The sequence below is a fragment of the Alligator mississippiensis genome, chromosome 3 (genome assembly GCF_030867095.1).
Source record: "Alligator mississippiensis isolate rAllMis1 chromosome 3, rAllMis1, whole genome shotgun sequence".
NCBI classification, from domain to species: Eukaryota; Metazoa; Chordata; order Crocodylia; family Alligatoridae; genus Alligator; species Alligator mississippiensis.
The window spans coordinates 208,508,613-208,522,116 of record NC_081826.1 but is presented as its reverse complement, the minus strand read 5'-3'; the positions used below and the strand labels follow the sequence as shown (position 1 = coordinate 208,522,116).

At 41.3% G+C, this 13,504-nt stretch overlaps 1 protein-coding gene across 3 annotated transcripts in view; it reads left to right on the top strand.

Moving 5' to 3' along the window:
• CNTNAP4 (contactin associated protein family member 4) overlaps nucleotides 1-13,504 on the top strand; it is a 462,372-nt gene that overhangs the window by 375,260 nt on the left and 73,608 nt on the right. For all 3 annotated transcript variants that reach the window (XM_019478107.2, XM_059724866.1, XM_059724865.1), the window contains one exon: nucleotides 7,856-8,053. In XM_019478107.2, coding sequence (XP_019333652.1) covers nucleotides 7,856-8,053 — 198 coding nt within the window. The remainder of the gene's footprint in view (nucleotides 1-7,855; nucleotides 8,054-13,504) is intronic.

Below are 13,504 nucleotides of genomic sequence, written 5' to 3'. Positions count from 1 at the left end.
GGGTCTGCATGGTGGGGAGGTAAATATTGCCTAGTCATGGTTGAGGGGATAGGAAGAGCAGAGCCCTGGGTCTGGGGTGAGTGTCTAGGCTTTCCCAACCCCAGGGTACTGTGTTCATGTGAACTAATTTAGATTGGGCCTGCCAGCTTCTACCCAATTTAACCTCTCTGAATGTCTGCACAGATTGGCACTTAGATCAACCTAATTCTGGTGAAGTTGATCTAAATGTAACATCTACACATACCCTCTGTTTCAAAAATTAAAGTTTGTGCTTTGATTTTTTGAGTATTAAGGTGTTATTGTAGCTGTCCTGGATCAGGAAATATGCAAAAAGCAAATGGTTTTTTGGTGATCTCTTTCATTGGACCAACTGTATAGCTGGGAGAGATGTTAGAACAGCTTGTGCCAGAAAGTGCCCCTCCTCAAATCAAACCCTTGCTTGATTCTTTTTTGTTTTGGATGCAACAGTCCAAATCAGTGGTTTTTCATAGATTCACAGATGTTAGGGTCGGAAGGGACCTCAATAGATCATCGAGTCCAACCCCCTGCATAGGCAGGAAAGAGTGCTGGGTTTAGATGACCCCAGCTAGATGCCTATCTAACCTCCTCTTGAAGACCCCCAGGGTAGGGGAGAGCACCACCTCCCTTGGGAGCCCGTTCCAGACCTTGGCCACTCTAACTGTGAAAAAGTTCTTCCAAATGTCCAGTCTAAATCTGCTCTCTGCTAGCTTGTGGCCATTATTTCTTGTAACCCCCAGGGGCACCTTGGTGAGTAAAACCTCACCAATTCCCTTCTGTGCCCCCGTGATGAACTTATAGGCAGGCCTCTCAACCTTCTCTTGTGGAGGCTGAAGAGGTCCAGGTGCCCCAGTCTCTCCTCATAGGGCTTGGCCTGCAAGCCCTTAAACATACGTGTGGCCCTTCTCTGGACCCTCTCCAGGTTATCCACATCCCTCTTGAAGTGTGGCACCCAAAACTGCACGCAGTATTCCAACTGCAGTCTGACCAGCACCCGATAGAGGGGAAGTATCACCTCCTTGGTTCTGTTCATCATGCATCTGCTGATGCACGATAAAGTGCCATTAGCTTTTCTGATGGCTTCGTCACACTGACGACTCATGTTCACCTTGGAGTCCACTAGGACTCTGAATCTTTTCAGTCAACGTACCCCTTGGTCTCAGAGTGAGATTTCACATACCCCCTTTTAATGGGAAATTAGTTTTTTAGGCCCTTCGACCTGTGTTAGACAATGTATGGAATATATCTCATGTACCCCCTGATGAGGCTTCATGTATCCCCTGGGGTTACATGTACCCCTGGTTCAGAACCACTGGTCTAACTCATATTGGTCATGTACTTTAGAGTAGTATAGAAAGTGGTCACCAGTGTAACTATCCAACCTCTGACAAAAGAAATCATATAATGCCACCTTCATGTTAAATGGTTTAAGACATACAAAGAAAGAAAATTGTAAGAGGAAGACTCCAATGATCTTAAACTGGGACTGATTCTCTGGATTACACTGTGGAGTCTGATTTACCCTTGTGTATCCAGGAACAGCTGCTAATGTTTTCATCAGTCACTCTTTATTCAACACATTAAGCAAACCTCATTGATCAGTTCTTCATCTAGAGATGCAACGTGACAGGATAAATCTTCTATATTTGTTTTCTTCCCATGTTCCTCATGACTAGGATTCCCTTTTTCCCACCAGAGTCAGTGAAGGCAGATGCCCACATTTCTTGCAGCACTGTTGTGCCATGGACATTCATGTGACTTTATTCTTAGGCAGCTGGAAGGAAAGTGCACTGGGAGACCCCTTGGAGGTCAATTTTAAAATCATAAGCCTGGGATCCAAAGTGTCAATTAGGATGGCAACACTTTGTAACTGAAAAATGGTCTTTCCTGTTTTGTCTGGAATCATTACTTTTCTCCTAGTGAAGGATGTGGAAATGAGTACAAGTGCTGCCCTTTTCTCCTGGAATCTTTTTTATTTGATATTTATTTGCTTAAAAGGGGGAGAGAGAAAGAGACTTCTAAATTTACTCCTACTTTCGTCTGCTGCTTCCCAACAGTATCAGCATATAACAAATAAAATCCTTTCTTCTGGCTAGACATTTACAAATGCTGATAAGGAATCTGCATAAATAGACTGATTTTAATGCAAAATTTTCAGATAAGTATCTGGATGCCTCCTGTAGTTTTTTTGCTACACATGCTTCTTCTCTGAGTCTTTTCTTGCCCTGAATTTCCTTTTAGTGCTAGCCACTCCCAGCCTGCAAGAAATAAAGGATATATCTCTAGAACAGGTAAACAGTTAGAAGTAAAATATTGATTAAATCCCCATGGACTTCAAAGTCTGCAAATAGGTTCAACATGAAGAATATTGTGAGAAAAAAATAAGACAGCAGCAATGAGTTCTTATCTCAGGTGCAAAGCCAGCAAGGAAAGAGGGCGATTAATATTTCTCACACCTACTAAAATTAAGTTGGGCATAGAGACACCAAAATATGCAGTACACCTGATTCTAAACTTGACTCAGCTGACACAAATCAGAGCTAACAAGCAACCAGCTCACTCATCTCTGCTTCTTGGGAAAATATAGATATTTACATATTTACGTCAGATAGTCACAGACCTCCAGCAGCTGAGAGCACAGTTTTTACTCTCTGAAACTCAAGAAAGAATCAATGACACCATTGAATAGGCGAAAGAGTGTAATTCCTTACCTCTCGCCTCTGCTTATGTCAATTTTCCATCCCCAGAAGTATATGGAGGGGACTGTCTCTACACTCCTCAAGCACAGTGACTGCTATTATCCCTATCATTGTGTGGGGTGTATGACTCAATGGCAGCCTTAGTGTGAGAATATTCATGAAATATAAATATTCTAAAACTCATCTTGCCACCCCTAATACAAGTGCCATAGAAGGGATCTAAATTTGGGAGAGTCCATTTCACAGGTAGATTTTGTATGTCTTACTTTAATTGAGACATAATTATATTACACACAGAGAAACATGACCATTCACTTTAAAATCTTACAATTTGAGTTACAAGCCAGATTGATTAAACTGGTTAATTCATACCATTTAGCCTCAGCCCATAGTGAGGGGATGCTTTGAGTGATCATGTATTGTGGAGTGATCATAGAACCTGGTCCTCCAGACCTACTGGAGAAAACAGGGTTTTATGAAGGGGACAGTAATAAAGGTCATACAGCCCCAAAGGAGGAACAGATTACAACACATACAAGATGTATCTCTGTTTCACTCCCACCCAGTATATTACCTTAGCAGAAGTTTGTGGAGTCATTCTTTTGGGAGAGAGGTTTAAATTAGGGATGCATCCGACTTGAAAAACATGATAAAAATCTCTTTGGTGGTCATATTTGTATCTAAATTTCCCTGGTCAAAGCCATAGTTAGCTATAATAAATAAGTTTTAAGGTCAAAGAAGACACTGGCTGATAGTCAAGCAAAACCTATTTTCTACCCTATTCATTTGAGTGAAGAATAGTTTTTGTTAATAAAAAAAAATAAAATGTGTAGTGTCTAAGTGTTCCCAGAAAGTACAAGAATGTCAGATGAAGGAAGGTATTCATCATTTATTGTCAAACTTACCTGAAGATACATCATGAGTCTATTTTCCCTATAATTACATAAATTTGTTCTAGTAATTTCTTCACGCTACTGTTTTAATGATTCCTTTCCTTGAGAGAGTTTTGGTTGCTAGAATTAAATTATGCATATATCTGTAATTATGCTGCAAGAAGCAAGGTAGTATGAACAGGTACAAGCATATAATTTTTCTTTCATTGGAATCATGGAGATAGCTCAGCAAAAAAATACCCAATCATCTTATGCCTACCTCAGTACACCACTTGATGTATTTACTTTGCTCAGCTGAAAAAAGAATTAATATGAGTGGAAGGTTAAGAGGATGTATGCACAGTTTGTAAATGTGGAGAGAGAAAAATCTCCCTGGTATAACTTACAATTAAATGTAAAACCTGAAATCTTTAATAATACATCATACATAATAAGCTGTCATTATGCAACATAGGATACTCTGTGCTCAAATTAGTATATGTAGCTTTCAAACTATCGCATACAGGTATTTAGTTTTTTTGCAGTGGTAGTTTTTTGCATGGGCTAGTTGAGTTATTAGCACTCCATCAGCTTTAAATTCTAAGATTTTTCTTGCTCATGCAAAGCAAAAGCTAGATCCTCTGAAAATATCCTAGTGAAAAAGCTGTGTTTCGTACCACTCCACCATTTATATCCTTTCATTTCCTCTGATTCTCCAATTCCTCCATCCTCTTTGTGAAGCGGTATGAAGTCCTACATGGACTAAATTGTAATTATTCAATTGACATGTTTTAGTTTTTTTACTGCCCACTGTAAAGATAGGATTTATTCCATGATTTAGAATGTATTTTGCTTAACTACTGATATAATCATTTACATCCAAACTGTATTTATATTGGAAGCATTGAGGAGGAAGGACCTTGCAGAATGGAAACTTGATACATGACTCCTAGATATTGCCACAATGATTTCCGTTTATTACCAAGGATCTCTGGGGAACACATTGGCAGTAGGAGTAGTGGAGGAGAAAGAAAAAATTCTACACTTGTTCAAAATAATAAATATTCTAGGCAAGAATGAAATTTTGGCCTTGATCCAATTTTACCTCCAACATGTCTAAGACTTTGCTAAAGTTAGCTCAAAAAGTATGTCACACCTCTGGAGTGCATTCCCACTCCACTGTGGAGATTCACAGGTCTTCCATGCTTTCATTGGGCAACCAAAGGTGATCCATTCTCTGGGGAGATGTATAACTCTACCATTATGCCAGTGAGTAACCTTACAAGTCTCCAAAGGATGATCCTATTCTGCCTGAAAAGGCATGTAGTTCTCCTATTTTTTCAATGGGCAGATTTTGAGCATTTTATGGTATGTTATGTCCTCCTAATATACTTCTGTTATGTCCAGCTGGTTTGGATTGATCAGATAGGAAATGACCTTCTGGAACAAATCTAGCAGTGCATATAATTGATAGGAGAAGTGGAAAGGTCAGTGGGGTTGTACCTTAAGGCTTAATTGTTATGGCTCTGGGTCTAGCAGCTTTCCAGGTAAACCAGTAACTTGTCACTGGTCAGAGAGACTGAATTCTAGACCTCAGTCAATCTTGAAATCACATCTCCCATTTACTAGGAAAGTACTACTAGGCATGGCTGAAGGTATCCTTCATCCCTTTTACTTGAACCTGGTCCTTTTTTATAATGGGTAGAGTCATGGAGCCAGAAGATCATTCAAGATGAAGTCAGATTCTGTATCCCAGAGCAGTGGGTATTCTCTAGGAAGGGAGGCAGGTGCAAGCCCAGGCCCCTAATCCCACGGTTGTTTATGAATTTTGTCCACAGACTTTTTAGTGCAGAGTACCTTAAATTTCCCTGGAGAATGACCTAACCAGTAAGCCATTCCCTGGGTTGCCCTTTCTCTTCCTTCTTTTTTCCCTCCTTTTCAGGATCTTGATGTGGTTTTTCTTTGTTTAAGGAATCAAGGATTTAAGTAGGCAAGGTTCTTTGGGTAGATGTAATATCTTTTATTAGACCAACTAAATAGTGGAAGAAAGTTCTTTGCAAGATTTTGGGCACAAACACCTTTCTTCAAGCAATGGGAGACTGCTGATGTTATGAGTTCTCCAAGGTAGAAAAGAAGCCAAAATAAACAAGAAGTCTATGAAGATGCAACTCATTAGAAGTTTGGAAGACAAAAAGTAGAGATAGGCAGGGGGATGAGAGGTAAAAGTGTGAAGTAAACCAAGTGGTCAGATAACAGGTAGGTTACCTAGTGTGTTAGATATCAGGCAGGTTGTAATATGTCATAAATCCAATGTCTAAATTATTAAGACCATGATTTTTTGTATTTGGTAGATTTATAAAGTAAAGTTTGTAGGCTCATCTACAAAAGAAGTTTTGTGAGTTCCCTTTGAGGATTAGAACTGAGAAATTGGAGAGGGAGTAATTGTCTTATGAGAAGTGGGTACCCTCAGGTAATTGGATATTTTTGGATTTTCAATGTGCATTCATTCTGGTATAAAGTTGTTGTTTGTTTGGTTTCTCCTACATATTTTCCATCAGGGTATTTGATGCACTGGATACGATATATTACATTTCTGGAGGTGCAGATGTAAGATCCAGGAATGGTGATGGTGATAGTTCTGTTGTGGGGTGTCGTTATTGTGGGACTGGTGGAGATGTGTTGGCAGGTTATACATTTCTTATCTTGGCATGGTCTGGATCCATTTGGTGTGTTTTGAGTCATAAGAAGTTTGCTTCTGGCGATGAGGCTAGCAAAGTTCAGTGCTTGATTAAAGGCTAGGACAGGTGGTTCTGGAGAGATCTCTTTAAAAATTGGGTCTCCTAGTATGGATGCATTTGTCTGAGGATTCTCTGCATAGGTTACAAGGAAGAGTGGTATGTTGTAACTAATCGTCTGCAATTCACGGGGATTTTCTTTTTGTACTGCAACAATTCTACACATGGTATCCAAGTGCCTCTTTCAGAAGTGTGATCTATCTCTGGAGGAGTGTCCTTATTGGGTGAAAGCCCTTTTGAGATTTGTGAGGTGACAATTGTGGGTATTCTCTGCAATGCAAATTTGGTGGTATTTGGAGAGCCTGGGTGTAAATTTAAGTGACATTTTCCAGACATAATTGGAATCCAACAGAGTAGTCATTCACAAAAGTGCCGTGGGGTACCACTCAATGTTAGCCCTGTTAAGGGTGTAAACATGATTCACAAAATAAACCCAAAGATTTCAAATAGCAATCCATAGTGTGAAAAACATTCTGACTTCTGACCTGGTATGGTCCTTCTGAGTTTTTTGCAAAAGAAAAATTGCTCTATTTTTTTCTGTAGGCAAAAAATAAGTGAAAACTAATAGCTGACATTTTCTGATGGGCTGCTTTAGGTCTATTAAGGGGTGACTTGAGTCTGTCTAGCAATGCCTGTAGCATAAAAAGGTTGAGAACCAATGCCTTACACACATTTAGACAGCTAAGTAGATATTTGGAATTGCTCCGAGCATGTACCTCAGCTCACATCCAGATGTCTAGGGATCTTTTAGGCCAAAATGGAAGAGTGTAAGGCATCTAGATGCTACAGAGGTTTTGCAACTCTTATGTAATGTGGAATAGGATTGTATTTAATGATTAATTTGGCCTTTGTCTTTTACCCACAAAGCACCAGCAGAAATACTGATTACCACCTGAGTTTGGGGTTGTTGAAGGAACCTGTTTCCTATATGTGCCTTACAATGAATATAATTGCAAGTAATTATTCAATATGCCCACTCTTTGGGCAATAGAAAGATGAGTCCTGGCAACTGATATAAATTCTCTGATAAAATCAAATTATTAGAAAGACCTAATGCCAAGTGTTCTTCAGATAACGAAAACCTGTGTATAATTGTGTGTCTTTTTACACAGAAGCTAACCTTTGCAAAGTAACAATAATGGAAGTCACTGGGGTTTTCCCCTTAGACCATGTGGCATTTAGAAAACAGGTATTTGGCTATCCTCACCTATTCTTTCTGTGATTGGTGATTTTCTGCACCTGAAAGCATGGTACAGTAGTTTCACAAAGGGGAACAATGGTAACCTAATATTTGTGTACAATTGCAGAACCTTTTACTAACATTGTATGTTGCTTTCACGTCCCACAATTGGTCTTGTGACTGGAAAAAGTCACCTTAATTCCAGATGTATTCCATTACAAATTTATTTCCCTTGCTAACTTTTGCTTCTATTTTACATGCTGCATTACTTTTCCCTGTGTGTTTTGCAAGATACGACTTGGACAATTATACAGCACAACAACACCAACTTAACCAGAGTCAAAAGTGCTAATCGGGAGAACCCACACACTGTGTTTTTCAAGTACACTGCCAACCTGGAACAGCTTCAGGCTACAATTAACCATGCAGAACACTGTGAACAGGAGCTTGCTTACCACTGCAAAAAGTCACGGCTTTTAAATAAGCGAGGTAAGTAAAGCAGACAAACCTTATTATATTGCATTAAGTGTTTTAAGCAGCTATCTACTATAGATATTTTATTCTACCAAGGCTATGGCTTTGCCACTATGGAGTTTGTAAGTCCTTATATATATAGCAAACAAACCCCTGTAAGTTACTGAACCAGAAAAACACCAAGGTCAATTTATAATGAGCTTCATTGAAAAGCACTAACTACTTGCAAAGCCAATTTCTTTCTTAATCCTGCAGTTTAACAGAAATTATAACAGAGAGCCTTCCTGGTCTGCCTTTAAGGGATTTTTAAAATTTGCCCAAAGAATGCTTAAATATTGTGGAAACATTTATTAAAAGGAATGGCGTGCAATGCATAAAGATCAGCAGATTTTTTTTTTTCATTTATCATGAATTTAGTGGTGATTACATTCATAAATAGTGTGATATAAAGGATTGCAAACAATAATGTACCAGTGTAAAAAACAGACATTCGCAGAAGAAACTGAAACTTCAATTTTGAGGAAGCTACAAGTTTCTTAAAGGAAATTATTGGAGTCCTTAGATGTAGTTAATGAAAAATTAGCAATGTTGGAGCTTGATTGTACTGTCTAATCTTTATTTTAAGTCTCACAAGGTGCAGTAAAATCTATTTGATTGTTTTTTTTTATTTGAAAATGTATTTAAAATTTTAACAAGTAAATTGAAAAGAAGGATTGATAATGTCTATTATTTATTCTCTTGCCAATTATTATGTAATATTGCAAAACAAGTCTTGCTAATCCTTTCTATAGAAAATTTATGAGAAGGGAAGAGACCACGAAAAATGTTAAGACCCATCTGGGAAATTTAAGTTGTCATTCCCTAGCAAAGGATTTGAGAGTGAGAGAGCATAGAGTGCAACATTCCCTGGTTTACTGCAATCTCCACTCTCTTGCCTCTCACAAAAGCTAAGCTGACACTAGTTCTTCTAACATCTTACCAACTTGGAGGTCATGAAATGAAATGAATTGCTGCTTACAGTATCAACACTCAGCAAAATTTCCTCTCAGAAATCTGCTAGGTTTTCAAGTGAAAATACCTTGTAAGGTGTTGTTCCCTACTTTCTATGCCCTCGCTTTCTGACAAAACCCTAACTTAAAGCTCTGTGGATATCTGGCTCACTGTATCTTTTCAACAAATGCTGCTACGCGGGTCACCGTGGAGTACAATACAAAGACATTTCCTAGGTCCTAAAACCAAGAGACGACTATTAGATCTAGAATGGCATCCTATGTAAACAGAGAAAAATAACAGATCCCATAATGAGTAGGGCTGTGCGAAGCTTCAAGTGGTGATTTGATTCAGAGGAGATTTGGCCCAATTCGGTGGCCGAATCTTTGAATCCGAATTGAATCAGTGGACCAATTAAAAGGTCCAAATGGATTTAAAGCTCTCCAAATCTTCAGAAAAGCTTCAGAGAGCTTTGAGTCGGGTAGTCCCTGGTGGCTGTAGCAAGGAGCTGCAGCTGGACTCTGAGCTGGTAAGTAAGGAGGTGGGGGCGGGGGAGGGGGGCTGAGGGACTGGAGGGACCCCTGCCAGGCCACTTTCCCTGCCCACTCTCCCAGCCCCCCACCCTATGGCTGCCCTGCCCACCCCAGCTCCTGGCTCTTTAAAGAAAAGCCAGGGTGCTCACTGGGTGCTACCGGGCGGGGGGGGGCAATCCCTGCTGCCCCACACTGCATGGGGGGCTCTGCATGAGCCCCCGATGCCCCCCCCACTCCTCCAGCCCCCACATGGCTGTCCTGCCCACTGTGGCTCTGGCCCTGTAAGAAAAAAAAGAATGGAGAAAAGCCCCAGGACCGAATCGAATCACTGTCCCCTGAATTGGCCGAATCCAAAGCGAATACTAACCACTTTGCACAGGTCTAATAATGAGTCTAAACTCAGTGCTATGATTAACCTAACTTAACTGTGACCCTTCTCCACGTTTAGCTTCTTTATGTCCATATTTTAGCTCAGAATCTCTCATTTTGAATTCAGACTTCCTTCTGACTTCATCTGATAGTATACCACATTGAAGGATTGCAGGATCATAGCGAATTAGCTAGCTCTCTCTTTTTGGCTTTTAACTATGAGTTAAGATAACTACATTAGAGCAACCCTGTCTAATTTTACCATTTCAGACAGACTGGAATGAAAGTACAGCATAACCTCATTATAAGAAACTTTCATGGGACCAGGAGAAAAGTTAAATTAAAAGAGCATGCTTGCTCTAAAAGGGTTAGTCAATTTGCTGTATCAGTAGTGAAAAAGATCATCTCCTATCATTGGCATTGTTAAAAGCAGGTGTTTGGTATAAATGGGATTTGCAAAAATGAGGGAGTACTGTATTTGCAGAAAATGCAAGACCACAAGACAGATACAGAAGGGAGAAAGAGCAATCACATAGAGACTTTAGAATCCTAATCAGTAGTCAGGACTGGTGAGTTGCAGATATAGATTTTGTCAACAAGATAAAGCAGCACAAACAGTGAATTGTGTTAAACCTTCTCTTATTTTAAATATTTGAGTTCTTAAAATAAAAATCTGTGAAAAAGCATTTTATGGCATTTTTTATTGTTACAATAAAAGCCCTTAGTATCTTGCATCCCCCAGGAATGGGGAATGCCGTATAACAAAATATGCTGGTTAATTGAGCGGCCCCGGCCACCGCATCTCACACTGCATCTGGGGTGTCCCTCCACCCCTCCCACACAGCTCTGTACAGCCTTTATGCTCCCAGGCTGTGGGGGCTTGGCAGCACAGTCTGCTTTACCCTGAGCCATGGGGCTCAGAGAAACCAGAAGTGCCACGGTGGGCATTTCCAGTTTCACTTTATCTTACAAGTCAGCATGCCGGTTAGTGGAGCATGCTAGCTTGTAAGATGCCAGATAACAGAACTTTTACTGTATTTGTAAAAGTATTAACTAGAGCATGGGCAGTTATAGTTTCCCATGATTCTACATGGCACCTTTCACCTTAACCTGTCTACCTTTAGTTATGAGAGGATGGATCAGACACCACGATTCCTGGCCTGTTCAGACTTTGATTTCTATGCTAAGACTGCTAGTAAAGACACCAGCTATTGTAGTTTTATGTGATTTAGGGATGAGGTTCTATAGAATAGAAATTTATTTGTACTTCTTTCCTGCCTTCAGCTCAGCTAAGGCCAGGTTTTTTTATATTTTTAAAAGCTAGATTAACTTTTCCTTCCCTGATTTTTGTATTCCCTTGTCAAATGTACAACAAGCTTTGTGGAGTAGAACACAGACCCTGCTTTGTGTTAGGCTGACCCTAAGTGACATTGAAAGCTGCTGACACAGACTTTTACCCACTAATCCCAGCTGCATACAACATTCAGGAAAGTTAGGGGGAGGTTAGAGAATGTTAAAATTAGCCACCCAATCTAGGGTAAATTGGGATGGGGAGCTAGCAAAGGTTGGGGGAAATTAGGGGGTGGGGAGGAGGGTGACAAGCAGACTCTATACATGTTTGGGGCTCACAGAAAAAGAAGGTGCCAGAAACTTCTTTCAGTACCTCCATGCAGCAATAAGATGCTGTAGGCATGGAACATATAGCTCCTGGCCCTGCTCCATCTGCTAATGGAAGATTAATAGCATGTCTACACTGCAGTCACTGCAGTTCATGTATATGTGTTCAAATCTTTGAATTAGCTAGTCTGAGTACTGCTAGTACAGTAGATGTGGTAGCATGGAGCTCAGCACAGTATTCATTAGGCCTGTGCAAAGCAGCTAGTATTTGCTTCAGACTCGGATTTGCCTGATTTGGGGGACAATGATTCGATTCAGTGATTTGAGTCACTGTCCCGAATCAGCCAAATCTGAATCGGCCCCATCCCCTGCCTGCTCTTCCAGCCCCATCAGTGGCTGCCCTGCCCAGGCCCAACTCCCGGCTCCTTGAAAAAAAAAGCCCAGCACTGCCCAGCTGCTGCCCAGCAGGGGGATGATCTCCACTGCCCCCCACCTCCACGCACTGCATGGAGGACTTTGTCATGAGCCCCCATTCCCTGCCCACTCTTGCAGCCCCAGATCCTAGCTCTTAAAAAAAAAAAAAAAAAGAAAAAAGCCCCCACTCACCAGCTGCTGACAGGTGGGGGGGAGATCCTCACTGCCCTACTGCCCCCCACTGCCCACTGTCCTAGCCCCCCTGCCCAATGGCTGCTCCGCCCACCCCAAGTCCCAGCTCTTAAAAAAAAAAAAAGCCCGTGGGGGGAGGGGAAGTGATCCCCACTGCCTGCCACCACCCCATGCTGTGTGAGGGGCTCTGCCATGAGCCCCCAGAAGCCCTGAGGCTGCTGCAGCAGCTGGTGAGTGAGGGCCTTTTTTTCTTTTTTTTTTTTTAAGAGCTGGGAGCTAGGGCAGGCGGGGGAAGCCATAGGGGGTGCTGAGAGAATGGGTGGGGGTTGGGGGGCTCATGGCAGAGCTCCCCACGCAGTGTGGGGCAATAGGGAGCAGCGGGGATCATTCCCCCACCTGACAGCAGCCAGTGGGGGCTTTTTTTTTAAAGAGCCGTGAGCTGGGGCTGGCAGGGCAGCCATGGGGGGTGGTGCTGGCAGAGCAGGTGGGGGTTAGGGGTCAGTCTGGTGGGGCTGGGGGAGTAGTCTGGTGATGAGGCCTGGAAGCAGTCCCCCTATGGCCCCCTCCTTCAGCCCCCCCCTCCCCTGCCCCCTACTTACCAGCATGGAGTCTGGATCCAGCTCCCTGCGGCAGTGAGTAGGGACTGACTGAATCTCCAAAACTCTCTGTATCTTTTTCAAATCAATTCAGAGAGCTCAAATCAATTTGGACCTTTTAATTGGTTTCCTGATTCAATTCGGATTTGGAGATTTGGCCGCCAAATCGAGCCCAATCTCCTCTGAATTGAATTAGCACCCAAAGCTTCACACAGCTTATTTTTTGGCAGGTTTTGTAGGCTGAAGTCAGTTATGTGCTGCCATGGCTAAACTGCCAGCAGTATTTTACTGGATTTTTTTCCCCCTATGTACTCCAGTGAATATGGAATATGTACATGGCTATATAAATTAAATGAATATATAAATTAATTTAATATCTTACAGTACATAGCACAACACCTTCTGTAATCCTTAAGCATTTCAAAGCAGTATTGATTCCCTTCCAGAAGTTCGATCGGGTTTGGTGAAAATTGTATACAGCTTGTTGGGTTGTAGTTGAAACTGCAGTCGAATGTACCACCCTTTTGAAAACCTTAGCTACATTATATAAGAATCTTTGCAATGAAAAAATAATACTTTACTCATTTGCAATACAGGAAACAGTTTGTGAAGGCAAAATGTCATCACCTTCTCTGATCTTAGCAACCACAGTGAACCTGGATCATTTGTTTGAGGCTCGTTTGCCATCTGCTTAATTCACAGCAGGTTGCCAAAATAGAGAGAAGCTGAACAGTTTGCTTTGGGTTTTACTTCAA